The sequence below is a fragment of the Phoxinus phoxinus genome (genome assembly GCF_949152265.1).
Source record: "Phoxinus phoxinus genome assembly, chromosome: 18".
Taxonomy (NCBI): Eukaryota; Metazoa; Chordata; class Actinopteri; order Cypriniformes; family Leuciscidae; genus Phoxinus; species Phoxinus phoxinus.
The window spans coordinates 4,051,064-4,069,451 of record NC_136893.1 but is presented as its reverse complement, the minus strand read 5'-3'; the positions used below and the strand labels follow the sequence as shown (position 1 = coordinate 4,069,451).

At 37.7% G+C, this 18,388-nt stretch overlaps 1 protein-coding gene across 2 annotated transcripts in view; it reads left to right on the top strand.

Moving 5' to 3' along the window:
* The window catches only part of scube3 (signal peptide, CUB domain, EGF-like 3), a 128,194-nt gene that overhangs the window by 26,243 nt on the left and 83,563 nt on the right, over window positions 1-18,388 (top strand). For both annotated transcript variants that reach the window (XM_079588685.1, XM_079588684.1), the window contains exons 2-3: window positions 1,799-1,921; window positions 10,898-11,023. In XM_079588685.1, coding sequence (XP_079444811.1) covers window positions 1,799-1,921; window positions 10,898-11,023 — 249 coding nt within the window. The remainder of the gene's footprint in view (window positions 1-1,798; window positions 1,922-10,897; window positions 11,024-18,388) is intronic.

Below are 18,388 nucleotides of genomic sequence, written 5' to 3'. Positions count from 1 at the left end.
ATGAATTCTTTAGACGAAGTGAGAGACATCTGTGGATTCTAGAGTGAAAACTGTGGATGGGTGAGCGGTTTCAGCTTGATGAGATATCAGTACTAGTGTTCAAATTAAACGGTTGTCGTTTCTTACCAGCAGCTTCGAGGAGACACTGTGGAAACTGGTTCAGGATTGTTGGACCTCTAAGCCTGTAATAAGCAGTCTCCTGCTTTGATGAGCATCTGTTTTTTGTGAACTGCATTCACAGAAGACAAGAGCAATGAGACAGAACTGTATTGTGATAGACTCCAGAAGGAGAAAGACAGATTTGACTGTTGATGCCATGTGAAATCACTTTGTTTTCCAGCCAGCGCCCAAACAGTTTTGTAGTTTAGTTTGATTTTACACAACACCCCCTCGTGTTCAATGCATATTTGCCAAAGAGCTATTCGAATTTATTGCACAATTCGATTTATGGCAGGGTGGTATGACTTGGGCCAGACAGAAATCACACAGAACATCCTGGAAACTGTTGAAAGATAGCAATGCCCCGCAACCATCCAAAGCATTTTAGGAACTGCATAGCAATGTCCTGGCAACCACCAAAAAACGTAAGTAGCTGTACAGCAATATGCTGGCAACCACCTAAAAAACTTAGCAACTGTATAGCAACACCCTTGCAACAACACAAAAATGCTTAGCAATTGCATAGCAACATCCTGGCAACCACACAAAAATGCTTAGCAAATGCATAGCAACATCTTGGCAACCACCCAGAACACCCTAGAAACTCCATAGCAACTCTTTGGCAATCCCTCAAAGCACCTTAGCAACTACTGTACATAGCAATGTACTGGCAACCACTAAAAATACCATAGTAACGGCATAGCAACATACTGACAACAACCCAGAACACCCTATCAACTGCATAGCAACTCCCTGGCAACTACTCGAAGCACCTTAGCAACTACTGTACATGGCAATGCATTGGCAACCACCCACAACACCTTAGTAACTGCTTGGCAGCATCCTGGCAAGTACACAAAGCACCTTAGCAACTGCATAGTAACACCCTGGCAACAAAAACTGCATAGCAACACCTTTGGAACCACCTGAAACACATTAGTACCTGCATAACAACACCCTGGGAACCACTCAGAACACCTTAGCAACTGTAAAGCAATGCCTTGCCAACCACCCACAGCACCCTAGCATCATCCTATTGAATGTTACATGAATAAAAACACTCTTTTTGTTCGGAAAACATAAAGATCTAATTTTAACTCTGTCATGGATTGCAACAGCACAACATGGTAGATTTCAAATTAGATTAGTATATTTTCTGAAGAAAAAGAGTAGGGTAGGGTAACCATGGCAACCTTATTGCCCTTTGATGAGGACAGAATGTATTTTTGTTGTTACGGTTTAGTCAAAGCGATGCGTAGCACCAACTCAACTGCAGGAAATGCCAGAGCGCTGGTGAAGTATCCCTGTGCGGGAAATGTTGGGTTTGGCTTTAATCCCAGAGGTCACAGGAATATGAGATGCTGAAGAAAAATGACGTCTCGACTGGGAACAGCTCGGTTTTGTGCTCAGGTCTGGTTTGGAGATGCTGTATTGTTGTCTCTTCACCTCTAACATGTTTTTTCTGGTGGAATTGTACAATTAATTTGTTGTCACTTTACTGTTCTTGCATGCTGGATCATCAAGTTTTCGCTTGAGTGTTTCTATGTACCTGCCCGGGGCAAAAACATGTGTCGGTATTTCTCAAAATAGAGCGTGCCCAAGCTCTTCTAAGCCTCTTGATTTCCTTCTCTCTCAGCAGATGTGGACGAGTGCGCCGAGGCCCTGGACAGCTGCAGTATAGATGCCATCTGTCAGAACACCCTCAAGTCATACAAATGCATCTGCAAATCAGGATACAAAGGTGATGGGAAACACTGCGAAGGTAAGAAACACTAAAGATGCAAAAACATGAGGACACGTGATTCTGTATCTTTAAAATGCACTTCAAAAACATTTTTAATCTGTATTTTTGTCTTATTTTAGAGTAAAACTATTAAGCATACAGTGCTGATGAGGTTCTACTGTATGTTAAAAAGCTTTCTTGTATCTCAGCCTAATATGTAGAAACAACCCGTTTAAACATATACATTATTATTTGTGACCATTCATTTATTTAATTAATTAAAATTACAATAAAATAGAAAATAAAATTTCCAAGCTTCACACTTTGAAGTTAGATATAAATCAAGATCAACTTATTTGAGATCAAACTGCATAAGAGAATATACTTATGGCTGTTGATATAAGAAGTTAATTTAGTGATTTAAAGTTAGTTTAGTGCAATTAATCATAAAAAATAATGCAATAAAATAATTAATCACAAGGTCTACTTAGTTTACTCTCAGTTGACACAATAATGTCTTTAACTCTTTCCTCGCCAGAATAAAATAAAATAAAAATGAAAACACATTGTGAAACACATCATCAGCGTTTTTGATAATTTTCACAAAAATGTAATTGCCCCCAGAATATTTGGTTGCATGAATATCTGAACTCTCATTAGAGTTTTATTAGACTGTCTGCATAATATCTGCTAACACTTTGTTTTGATGCTCCATCAACATATATTCTGCTGACTGTAAGTAATTTTACAACTACTTTAGTAACTGTACTTTAGTAACTTCATAGCAACACCCTGGCAACCACCCAAAACAACTTAGCAACTGTATAGCAACATCCTGGCAACCACACAAAAATGCTTAGCAAATGCATATCAACATCCTGACAACCACCCAGAACACCCTGGCAACTCCATAGCAATGAAGAATTTTACATGGAAACCTACTCTACCAATCCTGACCCTATAAACCCTGATTTATATGAACCCTAACCTAACAGTCTACTAATACTCTAATGAGAGTTCGTTGACATGTAGTTGCAAAGTTAATTATAGTCAATAGAATGTCGAAAGTGTACAATGGAAATAGTGTAACCAAACCAACCCTTCTCTTGTTTTAAGTACAAATTTACCCGTACTTGAGGTGTAAAGCATAAGAAAACAATTTGCCGGTGGGAAAAGAAAAATACACCTAATTTGAATCTTAATATCATATTCTTCTCAAATACAATTATCTTGTGTAAGGAGAGTGAGATATTTTTACTTGGAATGAAGACAAAATTACTCATAAAATCTGTTGTTTTTGCTGTGTAGTCTATAATAAGATCATTGTGTGTGTGTGTGTGTGTGTGTGAGTGTGTGTGTGTGTGTGTTTGTGTGTGTGTGTGTGTGTGTGTGTTCAGACACTTCAAGGTCTACTTCTCCATGTCTCATTTCTGCAGTTCCTTGGCTTCATTTTCAGACTATCCTGAGGGAAGGGAAATAGGTGTTCAAATACAAGATTAAAAAGATGACAGACTCAATTCTTTACACTTTGGACGTGAAATGGAGCATGAAATATCTTACACGTTACTGATAACGGCTTGGCCTGGTAATTACACAGAGATGTTTCCACCACCACCACCACCAAAAAAAAAAAAACGGTTTGCATTTCCAATCACGTCAATGTGAGTTAACAGCACTAAATTGCACGATGATATAGCCATATCTTTGGAAATATTGTTTTATTGAGGCCGTTTGCCTTTATGGGGGAAGTTTTTAAAGCTCAGTTGTATTTGGAGAGGTGTGTGCTGCTTTTAGACCACCTTAGCCAATGTGATCCTTTCTGGATACACACATCCTAAGCCCAGGCAAAACACTGGAAAGCGAAGGGGTTCGGTAATGTTTGTGCTGTGTTAAAACGCCACTCCTGACTAAACTGGGATAAGCGCGTAAAACCATTGATATGGTGTGGAAACACAAATGTGTGCCGGGGAGATATGAACATCGTTGTTCAAATATACTTCTCCACGCGCTGAATTTCTGCACACACAAAAAAAGACAAGAACCAGAACCGGATCCTAATCCTCTGAAAGCTATTGCAAAACTCTTGATAGCTATTTGCTACAAATAACGTGGGTTATGAGTAAATAACAGTCCTTAGCTTCGAGAAAGCAACACTCGGCTGTTGAAAAGAATGGCATGGCTGGTCACACTTCCTCCCAACTAGCTTAACCAGCAAGATTTGTATGTCTTTACATCTTTATATATTTAAATTTAGGCACAATTTATATAGCTGCAAAACTAATATCATGCTTTTTAAGCATAAAGCTTTAGATCAATAGGTTTTTAAGATCATAAGAAAGTTTAAGTGCTATATATATATATATATATATATATATATATATATATATATATATATAATATATATATGGGATGCATGATATATTGGCAACCATATCGGCATCAGCCAATATATGTTAATTTTTTTATGTTATCATTATCAGCTCAAAAATAAAATTTGGCCGATATATTAAAGCGGATAAATAATGGATTATTTCCTTCAGCTGAGACACTTCAGATGTGCACTGTTCAACATGATGCTTTTGAATTGCTTAAAATATGATTGGGATCACTTCAAAAATGGAAAATGTGTTTAAGTGCAAGCACAAGTCTGTCATATAGGCGACATAAAATTATATTAAGAACATCATAATTGTGTGCTTGAGACATATTAATGGTGAGACTTTTGTTTTTGTAATCAGGCTATCAAAAAAAAATCAATCTGGTCCTTAGCAGGTATTAAAATTAGGTAAATACATTCACTAAAAAATGCATGAATATATTATACAAGATCATAAAGGTTTTTTTTTTTTTACATGAAGTAAATCATATCACACTGCAGGACGCTCCTGTCACTGCTTGAATTGTCATGCTAACTACAAACCAGCTTTAACCTTAAAAATGTTGGTTATTCCACTGGCCTATATCCATGCAGACAGTTCTAGATGTTTTTCAGGTTAATTTTGCATTGTTTAATCTACACTGTATACTCCATCATCTGGGTCTTAATAGGCTATTTACTATTTTTCTTGGATGGAGAAAGAACGTTTATTCCACATCTGCAATCATCTCAGCGTGACACGAACGACCTGTAAACAATACGACTGTAATGAATAGTGCAAAATGCTTTTTTTCTTCCACAAATGTTTCTTCGGGAACTGCTCGTCCCGTAGATTGTTTGGCCTCACGCAGAGATGCATTAGTGGAGGTAAAATAACTTGTAGTTCGATGGAGTGAAGCTGGTGTTGCTTTTGTGCAAAACCGAAATAAAAATGAAAAGTGCAAAGACTTTGTACTGTGTTGGAGGTGGAATAAAAAGCATTCAGGAATAAAGAAAAATAAAGCATTGTACTCCAGTCTGTGAGTGCCTCTCCATACTCACTGAGCCCAGACGACTACAAAGCAGAGGAGAGGAGTCTGGGTAATTAGTGCTCAATTGGGCGTCAAATGAGTGGGGATGCCCCCCACCCCACCCCCCACAGTCATCCACTTCTCTCTCTGGCACTGAGATGTTTATTCAGCTGCTCTCGCCATACAAACATAAGGCATAATTCACTATAATCACCACAGTTACCGGCACACAGAAGCTCATATTGACCAAAATAAATGAATTAGGAACCATTTAAAGGAGCAGATGGCTTTTAAAGGGGTCATATTCGACACATTATAAGTCAACATTTAATGTTAGTCAATGTTTTAGCAGCAAAAAAGCTCCGGTACTGGAATCTTCACAGTGTTGATTGACATGAAGACCAGAATTTTTTGAATACTGAATAGGTGTCTATATGAAAAGGGGATGGTCATATGTTAATGATCGTATTGTTGTGACATCATAACTGTGACAATTATTTTGATTTTTTTTAAAGCTGGTTTCTGTAAATGTTCTGTGTAAACTAGGGAGGAATCTGTAATTAGGTACACATGTTCAACTGCTGGTTAACGCAAATATCTAATCAGCCAATCACATGGCAGCAACTCTATGCATTTAGGCATGTAGACATGATCAAGACGATCTGCTGAAGTTCAAACTGAGCATCAGAATAAGGAAGAAAGTTGATTTAAGTGACTTTGAACGTGTCATGGTTGTTGGTGCCAGGCGGGCTGGTCTAAGTGTTTCATAAACTGTTGATCTAATGGGATATTCACGCACAACCATCTCTAGGGTTTACAGAGAATGATCTGAAAAAGAGAAAATATCCAGTTCTGTTGGAGAAAATGCCTGGTTGATATCAGAGATCAGAGGAGAATGACCAGACTGGTCCAGCTGATAGAAAGGCAACAGTAACTCAAATAAGCACTCGATACAACCAATGTCTGCAGAAGAGCATCTCTGAACACACAACACACCAAACCTTGAAGCAGAACAGCATCTCTGAACACACAACACACCAAACCTTGAAGCAGAAGAGCATCTCTGAACACACAACACACCAAACCTTGAAGCAGAAGAGCATCTCTGAACACACAACACATCAAACCTTGAAGCAGAAGAGCATCTCTGAACACACAACACACCAAACCTTGAAGCAGAAGAGCATCTCTGAACACACAACACACCAAACCTTGAAGCAGAAGAGCATCTCTGAACACACAACACATCAAACCTTGAAGCAGAAGAGCATCTCTGAACACACAACACACCAAACCTTGAAGCAGAAGAGCATCTCTGAACACACACCACACCAAACCTTGAAGCAGAAGAGCATCTCTGAACACACAACACATCAAACCTTGAAGCAGAAGAGCATCTCTGAACACACAACACACCAAACCTTGAAGCAGAAGAGCATCTCTGAACACACAACACACCAAACCTTGAAGCAGAAGAGCATCTCTGAACACACAACACATCAAACCTTGAAGCAGAAGAGCATCTCTGAACACACAACACACCAAACCTTGAAGAAGAAGAGCATCTCTGAACACACAACACATCAAACCTTGAAGCAGAAGAGCATCTCTGAACACACAACACATCAAACCTTGAAGCAGAAGAGCATCTCTGAACACAACACATCCAAGCTTGAAGCAGAAGAGCATCTCTGAACACACAACACACCAAACCTTGAAGCAGAAGAGCATCCCTGAACACACAACACACCAAACCTTGAAGCAGAAGAACATCTCTGAACACACAACACATCAAACCTTGAAGCAGAAGAGCATCTCTGAACACACAACACATCAAACCTTGAAGCAGAAGAGCATCTCTGAACACACAACACATCAAACCTTGAAGCAGAAGAGCATCTCTGAACACAACACATCCAAGCTTGAAGCAGAAGAGCATCTCTGAACACACAACACACCAAACCTTGAAGCAGAAGAGCATCCCTGAACACACAACACACCAAACCTTGAAGCAGAAGAGCATCTCTGAACACACAACACACCAAACCTTGAAGCAGAAGAGCATCTCTGAACACACAACACACCAAACCTTGAAGCAGAAGAGCATCTCTGAACATACAACACACCAAACCTTAAAGCAGAAGAGCATCTCTGAGCACACAACACAACAAACCTTGAAGAAGAAGAGCATCTCTGAACACACAACACTTCAAACCTTGAAGCAGAAGAGCATCCCTGAACACACAACACACCAAACCTTGAAGCAGAAGAGCATCTCTGAACACACAACACACCAAACCTTGAAGCAGAAGAGCATCTCTGAACATACAACACATCAAACCTTGAAGCAGAAGAGCATCTCTGAACACACAACACACCAAACCTTGAAGCAGAAGAGCATCTCTGAACACACAACACATCAAACCTTGAAGAAGAAGAGCATCTCTGAACACACAACACACCAAACCTTGAAGCAGAAGAGCATCTCTGAACATACAACACACCAAACCTTAAAGCAGAAGAGCATCTCTGAGCACACAACACAACAAACCTTGAAGAAGAAGAGCATCTCTGGACACACAACACATCAAACCTTGAAGCAGAAGAGCATCTCTGAACACACAACACATCAAACCTTGAAGCAGAAGAGCATCTCTGAACACACAACACAACAAACCTTGAAGAAGAAGAGCATCTCTGGACACAACACATCAAACCTTGAAGCAGAAGAGCATCTCTGAACACACAACACATCAAACCTTGAAGCAGAAGAACATCTCTGAACACACAACACATCAAACCTTGAAGCAGAAGAACATCTCTGGACACACAACACATCAAACCTTGAAGCAGAAGAGCATCTCTGAACACACAACACATCAAACCTTGAAGCAGAAGAACATCTCTGAACACACAACACAACAAACCTTGAAGAAGAAGAGCATCTCTGAACACACAACACATCAAACCTTGAAGCAGAAGAGCATCTCTGAACACACAACACATCAAACCTTGAAGCAGAAGAGCATCTCTGAACACACAACACATCAAACCTTGAAGCAGAAGAACATCTCTGAACACACAACACATCAAACCTTGAAGCAGAACAGCATCTCTGAACACACAACACACCAAACCTTGAAGCAGAAGAGCATCTCTGAACACACAACACATCAAACCTTGAAGCAGAAGAGCATCTCTGAACGATCAACACATCAAACCTTGAAGCAGAAGAGCATCTCTGAACACACAACACATCAAACCTTGAAGCAGAAGAACATCTCTGAACACACAACACATCAAACCTTGAAGAAGACGAGCATCTCTGAACACACAACACATCAAACCTTGAAGCAGAAGAGCATCTCTGAACGATCAACACATCAAACCTTGAAGAAGAAGAGCATCTCTGAACACACAACACATCAAACCTTGAAGCAGAAGAGCATCTCTGAACACACAACACATCAAACCTTGAAGCAGAAGAGCATCTCTGAACACACAACACATCAAACCTTGAAGAAGACGAGCATCTCTGAACACACAACACATCAAACCTTGAAGCAGAAGAGCATCTCTGAACACACAACACATCAAACCTTGAAGCAGAAGAGCATCTCTGAACGATCAACACATCAACCCTTGAAGAAGACAAGCTCCAGCAGCAGAAGAAACACACAAGTGAAACTCCTGTCAGATGAGAACAGAAACTGAGGCTACAATTCACATGGACAATTCACATCCAATAGAAGATTGGAAAAACATTGCCTGGTCTGATGAGTCTCTATTTCTACTGCGATAGTCAGATGTCAGGGTCAGATTTTGGCGTAAACAACATGAAAGCGATGATCCACCCTGCCTTGTATCAGCAGTTCAGGCTGCTGGTGGTTTAATGGTGTAATGGATATTATTTTGGCACACTTTGGGTCTCTTAGTACCAATCGAGCTTTGTTTAAATGCCAAAGTCTACCTGAGTATTGTTGCTGATCATGTCCATACCTTTATGACCACAGTGTATCATCTTCTGATGGATAACACACATGTCATAAATCATCTCAAACTGGTTTCTTGAACATGACAGTGAGTTCACTAAACTCAAACGGCCTCCAGTCTCCAGATCTCAATCCAATAGAGCAGATTTGGGATGTGGAGGAACGGGAGATTCGCATCATGGATTTTGCATCTTTTGAACTTTCTATTCATCAAAGAGTTTATATAGAATTTATATAGCACATTTACATTACATGACCAACATGCTTTACAGAAACAACAATATTAAAAGAAGATACAACACACATACTAACAAATAAAATAAAAATAAGAGCAACATAGTTAAGAGTAACCATAAAACAGAAGTAGCAAAACCGCATAAGACTGAAATATAAATGAGTAAAACCAACCGAGGAAAAGAATCAATATACTAAAGAAAACATGTAGGGTTTTAAAAGAGACTTGAAGTAGTAGAAGTTTAAAGTCTATTCTCTGGTGAACTGGAAGCCAGTGTAGAGATCTGAGAATAATGAGAAATGTGGTCATGGCCGCAGCGTTTTGAACTAGCTGAAGATGAGCAATTTGAGATTTGGATATACCACAATATAAAGAATCGCAGTAATCTAGCCGAGACGTAACAAACGCATGAACAGACATTTCTATAGTTTTAGGAGTGAGAAAGCCTTTGAAAAAAAAAAAGAAATCCTGAAAAAAAAGTCACTCATATATATTATACTGTATATAGGACTGCAAACGATTAATCCAAAATAAAAGTTTGTGTTTACATAATATATGTGTGTGTATTGTGTATAATTATTTTGTATATATAAATACACACACATGCATGTATATATTTGAGAAATATTTGCATTTATATACTGCATATATATTTTTTATATAATTTATATTATATATATATAGAACTGTTTTATATATAAATAACACATTTTTTTAAAATATATACATGCATGTGTGTGTATTTATATATACAAAATAATTATACACAATACACACACATATATTATGTAAACACAAACTTTTATTTTGGATGTGATTAATCGCGATTAATCGTTTACAGCCCTAACTGTATATAATATAATACTCATATAAATATGGGGTCTGTAAGATTTTATTCAATGCTTTCGTAAGTCTCTTATGCACAAGACATCTGCATTTAAATAATATTTAAATCCAATTATTTATTAATTAAATGGTAGAATAATAATACAAAGTACATTAAAATCTTACAAATTAAAACAAGTGTTCTTTTTTACTGTAATATATTGTAAAATGTATTTTATTCCTGTGATCAAAGCTGCATTTTTAGCATCATTACTCCAGTCTTCAGTGTTCATCCGTTGAAAACAGCTGTGCTGTTAATATTTTTGTGGAAACTGTGTTGCATTTATTTTCAGGATTTTTTGATGAATAGAAAGTTCAAAAGAACTGTGTTTATTTGAAATCGAAATCATTTGTAAGAGTATAAATGTCTGAACTGTCACTTTTGATCAATTAAATGCATCCTTGCCGAAGAAAAGCTCCAAACTGACTTCAAATGCTGGTGTGTATATATATAGTACATGTAAAAACAATGTTTTTCTGTGATATGACCCCTTTATCTTTTCATTTGTACTACAGATATCGATGAGTGTGCCAGTGAATATAATGGAGGATGCGTTCACGACTGTATCAACATCCCTGGAAACTACAGATGCACGTGTTACGACGGCTTCCGCTTGGCCCACGATGGACACAACTGTCTGGGTGAGATATCGCTGCTTTTCCTATTAAGCCAAAATTGCTGGAAAATATCCGTAGATTTTCGGACAACACCTTTTGCTAGTGGATTGGATTTTAAGAATGACAGGAAGAAGAGTTCACTAAAATGCAATTCAAAGACATTTATTAGACCAACACGTTTTGTGATAATTACATCAATTTTGACTGACAATTTATTCTCAAAGTAGTCTAATAAAATGTAAAATGGTCTAATAAAGTTTCATCTGTTCACTGTAAAAAAATATATGTGACCCTGGATGATAAAAACCAGTCACATGACACACGGGTATATTTGTGACAATAGCCAACATTGGGTCAAAATTATAGTTTTTTTCTTTTAGGCCAAAACTCATTAGGACATTAAGTAAAGATCATGTTCCATGAAGATATTTAGTAAATTTCCTACCGTAAATATATAAAACATGTATTTTTGTGAGATAATGCAGCACAATCGTGAACATAAATGCACAACTTTAAAGGAGATTTTCTCAATGTTTAGATTTTTTTGCACCCTCAGATTCCAGATTTTCAATAGTTGTATCTCGACCAAATATTGTCCTATCCTAACAAACCACACATCAATAGAAAGCTTTGTATAAGCTGATGTATAAATCTCAATTTCGAAAAATTGACCCATGTGACTGGTTTTGTGGTCCAGGGTCACATATGATCAATAATTTATGACAACATGTATTTTACATTGCTTTCACTCATCAAAATAAGTTAAGCAATTTTCAACTTTTTTTTTATGTTATACCAGATTCAACTAATAGTTCAAGTTGGTTTAATGTAATTTAAGTTGAAATGACTTAAACATCCATGTTGGTTGTACTTAAAAAATTTAAGGCAGCAACTTATTTTTTTTGCAGTGTTGTTTTGAATTTCTTAGAATTTTTGTTCAATAAGTTGGGAATAAATTTGCACGATTGATTTGTAGAATATTATTCAAGGAAATTTCTCTAAATTCTCAATTAACAGAGCCAACGCAATTTTAGATTTCATGTTTTTAGATCACTTTTATAGACATAAATATTAATATTTAATATTAAATCCACTGTAATAAAGTATAATTTGGTATAAATATTCAGAGTGGGTCAGTAAGTGTGTGCGATGAGAGATTCCTTACCACCGCAAGTCTCCGTCCTCTCAGGACTTCGTCCCACACAACACAAACACACACAAGCTTGTGGGTCTTGCCATCATTGCTGGAACCAAACTTATAATGACTGACGTCTAATCAAACTCTTCACCGACCGCCAGAACACAGTCACTCTATCCTCCGTGTCAAAATGAAGTGGGTTATGCGGTTAACCAATAGGAGAGGACAGTAAATCTGTCAGACTTCCACACGGTTCTGTGGTATTAATTGTATTTTCAGACCGTTTTCGACATTCGGTGGCTCATATGCCCAGTCGTTTCCAGGTCAGTTAAATCAGTCTGAGGGAAATGTGTGTGTTTGTCTGGGAGATTTACATGGGGTTAGAGTTTTATACTGACCCCGGCTCTTTAACTCAAAGCAGATGTCCGGTGCGTCGAACAATCGGCCCAATGAAGACGTGCTTTTTTCCAATGGGTGGTTTTCAGTGAGTGTTTGTGTGGGTTATGTGGGTTAACTCGCACTGCGTGGTGCTGAACTGCACAACTGAACCCTGGGAGTTCAACCCTTCGCAGACATTTAAAGGTCCCGTCTGCAATTTTTAGGAACACATTTTGAAGTATTGAGGTTTTTTCTGGCAGCTTTAGCTCTGCTGGAGTAACTGGATCGTCCCGTCACCTGCGGTTCTTCTGAAGAGCTCGAAACAACCTGACTTTTATCAGAACGAGAGTTCGCTGCGTTTGAGAACCGAATCCCATTAGAGTCACACCTTTTGAATCAAATTTGAATTCAGATGATCATCATTTTGGATTGGATTTTAAGTTGTAATGACAGGAAGATGAGTTTACTGAAGTGCAATTCAAAGACATTTATCAGACCAACACGTTTTGTGATAATTGCATTGATTTTGACTGGCAATTTATTCTCAAAACCCAGTAAAAAAAATATATACAATCAAGTTATGACAACACGTGTTTTACATTACTTTAATCAAAATAAGTTAAGACATTTTTTTTTTATAAGTTATACAAGATTCAACAAATTTGTTTAATGTAATTTAAGTTAATGACTTAAACATACAGTACGTGAAAAAATTTAAGGCAGGAACTTTTTTTTCCAGTGTTTTGAATTTCTTTTTATTTTTGTTCAATAAGTCGGGAATAAATTTGCACGATTGATTTGTAGAATGTTGTTCAAGGAAATTTCTCTAAACTTTCTCCTATTAACAGAGCCAACGCAATTTTAGATTTCATATTTTTAGATAACTTTTATATATATATTTTTTTAATATTAAATGAATATTTGGGACACATATTAAATCTACTGTAATAAAGTATAATTTGGGATAAATATTCAGAGTACTCGGGATCAATAGCCTAAAGACCTTTAGTAACCATGATGGGGAAAAAATGCATTTCTCTGATGTATCGTAGTTTCTGGAAACACAATAACACTATATGTTGTGTATGATAACGATAGTTGAAATATATTGAATATAAATATAATATTATTATAAAAAATATTAAAATTAATCGACTTGACTGCACTAATTAAAATGAGAGCATACATATCGGTCAATAAAATCAAAATATATATATTCTCAAATTGTTCTGTAACCGCTCTTGCCACACACACCAATGATTTGTTCCAATCTATTTAGCGTCAGTCGCATGTTTTGCTGTGGATCATTTGTAAAACTGTATGGATGAGCTGTACTCATGTATGCGGGTCTGAAATTATCTATATCTGCTGTCCTGCGGCCCACCAGCAGCCGCTTTTGATATCCGAGCCGCTCTGTTATCTTTCATACACCCTCCACTAACTCTTTTGTAACTCTGCGTTCTGTTCTTCACAAATGAATGATTTACACAAATGAACTGTGGGTAAAATAAACAACCCACTTCTAAAGTATCAGTGTTTCTGTTGACTACGAGTCTCTCCCATCCCCAAGGTTTCTTTAGGATACCAAATAACTTTTTGCTCCAAGGTTAGTGTGTTCTCGGCTTGACTCTGATCTCAGACGGAGAAAAACAAGTCGTTTTGTTTCCATTGTGTTTTTTAGTGGGAAGGAAAGTCAAAACTCCTGTAATCTGTGCAGGAAAGACTCTTTTGTGTGGATTTGCTCTTAATGTTATCTTTGCTTACCTTCATAGTTAAGGCACAATAAAGTTGACCTTGCTCATTAATCACATTTCTTATTACTATTCAATGAAGCAAAAGAAGCACTTTCAACACCACGATGTTGAACCAAAAAACTGTACAAAAGAAGATACAAACCGACATAAAAACTCAAACGCTCTGAAATACACACCAGTTGTAGGCGATGTTTTTAAGGACAGAGAACAGAAAAGGCCCGGCCACCTTTGCATTTTTAACAAGATTGAGGAACCGTAAGATGTATATCTGATTATTTAAGCCAAGAGACCTATTGGATGATTCATAGAGACTGATTAAATCAGAAACATACTCTGGTGCTAAGCCATGCAAAGCTTTGAAAACATATAGCAGCACTTTCCCAGCAAGCAATAGCTGTCATTTCACCGTCTAGGTTAACTATAGACCCAATGTAGTCCGGCTATGAGTAACACACTTCTAGCCAAAATAACATTGAATTTGGTTACATGTCGTTTTTGCCAAAATAACTTGCGAGATGTATGATATTCCATCATGTAAGCAAAGTCTACAGTGATTACAAGGTGTTTGGTTTCATTTCTTTGACATGTTGATGTTCTAGAATCTAGATGACTAGTCTATTCTTGGGCTATGGCTAAAAGTCTATCAAATTTTCACTGACAGACCCAATTTTGCCTTGTTTTAGAAAAATAAAATGACTTGCCTAGACGTCAGGGCTGTGTTTGGACGGCTATTAGAAACACAAGATTGCTTACTGGGTTGTAATGAATTTTGTATCGTATCTGTAACCAGTTTCGTTTTATTAGAACAGGAGTAATGTGCTCTCGCTTCTTAATACCAGTTAAAAGCCTATAGCAGCTGAATTTTAAACTAGATGTAGGCGAGAGAGAACGAGAGGCCTGACTCACACACAGATACAATGCATTACAATCATCCAAGCGGGATGAAAAATCCTGCTTGATGCGTAATGATGATTTTCTTCAGTTTATTTCATGCAATCAATGTGCAGGTTGTGCTGTATGGAGCATTTAACGGATTGATTTGCAGATCGATTTGCTCACAGATGCATCTTTGAGAAACTGCGAGAAACGGTAGTCTGATTGCAGCGCTTGTGTTGTATTGATGTCCCTCATCCTCCAGTTTTTTCTTCTTCTCTACAATTTTCATCAATTAATTCAGCTCGAACAGCCCTCCTTTCAAGCTTTTTGTAGATCATTTTAGGCATACCTGTGCTATCTCTATTTTGTGGTACTTTTTAAAAAGACATTCTTTGGTTAAAGTTGGAAAATCTCCCACTATATATATATTTTAAAAAAATTTATTCACCATTCAAAATATAACCATCATTGATGACAACAGCATAATATTTGCATACTGAATATTGCATCTATTTTATCTAGCCTATTTATGTTTCAGCTGACAGCGAAAGATATCAATTTAATTTATATTTATTTTACATAAATAATATAAAATAAATTGATATTGCCATAAAATGTCATTAATTATAATGGATGATTCCCATCGGCTGTCAGTTGAAACAAAAAAATAGGCTTGATAAAATTGATGAAAATATGCAATATTCATTTTGCAAAATACATTGTTTAGGCAATAAATGTTCTTGCAGAAGCTCAAACGTGATGTGTAACACGAGAATGAACCCCATTGGTTCTTGCTGAAGCTCAAACGTGATGTGTAACATGAGAATGAACCCCATTGGTTCTTGCAGAAGCTCAAACGTGCTGCGTAACACGAGAATGAACCCCATTGGTTCTTGCTGAAGCTCAAACGTGCTGTGTAACATGAGAATGAACCCCATTGGTTCTTGCAGAAGCTCAAACGTGCTGCGTAACACGAGAATGAACCCCATTGGTTCTTGCAGAAGCTCAAACGTGCTGCGTAACACGAGAATGAACCCCATTGGTTCTTGCTGAAGCTCAAACGTGATGTGTAACATGAGAATGAACCCCATTGGTTCTTGCTGAAGCTCAAACGTGCTGCGTAACACGAGAATGAACCCCATTGGTTCTTGCAGAAGCTCAAACGTGCTGCGTAACACGAGAATGAACCCCATTGGTTCTTGCAGAAGCTCAAACGTGCTGCGTAACACGAGAATGAACCCCATTGGTTCTTGCTGAAGCTCAAACGTGCTGCGTAACACGAGAATGAACCTCATTGGTTCTTGCAGAAGCTCAAACGTGATGCGTAACACGAGAATGAACCCCATTGGTTCTTGCAGAAGCTCAAACGTGCTGCGTAACACCAGAATGAACCTCATTGGTTCGCCTCCTATACCCTTATTCACTAATTCCTACATTAGTTCATTAATATAGTCCACTTGAAGGAGTGAATGAAAATGAGTGAGTGAATTCAGACCCTGAGTGCCGGAACGGCTGCCACTTTTGCATACGGTAGTTTGTGCTTGCTAATTATTTGAAATTGGCAGCTCCTGTAGTAATGAAAAGATTTATCTTGAACTCTGTCATGGAAACTATGTATAAACCTTAATTAAACTATTTAATAATTAAAACCTGTATGATATTAAGCTGTACCCACATTGGACCAGCGTTTTGGAAAATTAATAGATGGAATGAGGATTCAGTTGCGGGCGCCATCTTCTAGTCAGACGATTCTCACAGTGCATTATGGGTATTCTCTAGCCGTTGAGTGTGCATCAGTTGTACACTCGTTATTGCGGTGCATTGTGGGATTGAATGAGTGCACTCGATTAACGTCCACCATGGTTGCATACATAGACATTTGCTAAGAAAATTATCCAAATTATATTAAATTAAAAGCCATAAAAATACAAAGTACTGTTTGAACATTGGGAAGAAATTTAACCTCATGATTTTGAGTGATAGATTGTCATTCAATGAGGCACAGAGGAAGGAACAGAGTGAGAAAAAGGTAAAGAGGGACTGACTGGGGAAAGGACCGGAACAAGGTATAAGAGAAAGAAAAAGAGAGGGAATTTTTCAACACTGATGAATCCTCTCAGGAGAATTTTTAAGAAATGTTTTAAGTGCAAATAGCATGAGCTCTGCTCCGGGTTTCACCAGAATCCGGTTCCTTTTCCAAATATTTGCTTTGGACGCCGGCCGCGGCCTGCACATAACACATGTCCCCAATGCAGGAGAGCTTCGCAAAACTCAACGCGGCAGGAAATCTTTGGTTTGTTTATGCTGCGGGAGCAAGGTGTTTGGGGTTTGAAGCGTCAGGGTCTCGTGGTGAAGTTCTGCACATGCAAATATACTAATGCAAGTTCTGTGGAAACGTTTAGCAGTCCTTATGGGTGTCGCCATACGTTAAATGCTTTCCAAATGCTTGGAGGGCCGACAGATAAGTTAGCAGTAAACGTAGACGCTCAGCGTCTCACACCCGATCTTGCCGTCAGTAGTAGCGCTTGAATGCAAAACTGTAAATATTCCCTGCTAGAAAATCAAGTTTATAGGCCCCCTGAAATCAAAATGTAAGTTGTTTAGCTTATAGTACGAATATGTTAGCCTTAAGGTTAAGCTGGTGTGTTCCAAAACAATGACAAAATTTGCATTTAGGAGATAGTCTCAATCCCGCTAAAATAAATCACGGATTTTTATGACATCAACGCAGACTTCAGCTTCTAATCACATCTTCTGTCCAATCAAATGCTCTCTAGAATCTAAAGCTCCGCCCCCTATGCTATAAACAGCACCTGGCCAAAGCGACCATTGACGCGTCATGGAGCAATATGGGTTTGAGGTGTGTTCGGTTGCTCAAACGCTCGAGTTTTATTCCATTTTTCAACTGTACAACAACAACAACCTTTATTTATAAAGCACATTTAAACACAATATAGATTGATCAATATAGCAGTTGTTGTGGCATTTTGGGTTTTCTTTGTGGCATACTTTTTTTTTGGAAAGCACTTTGGTTCACCTTGAGTGTTGTAAAGGGCTGTATAAATAAATGTTGATTGATTGATTGATTGATTGATTGATCATATAGACATAGTGCAAAGCAGTTCTACATTATAAAAAACAACAATTATAGGTTTTCAAAAGCTAAAGAATAAAAATACATTCATTCTTGAAATTAAATGGCTAGAATTTGTTCACACCTTTACTATTGAATTCAACGTATCA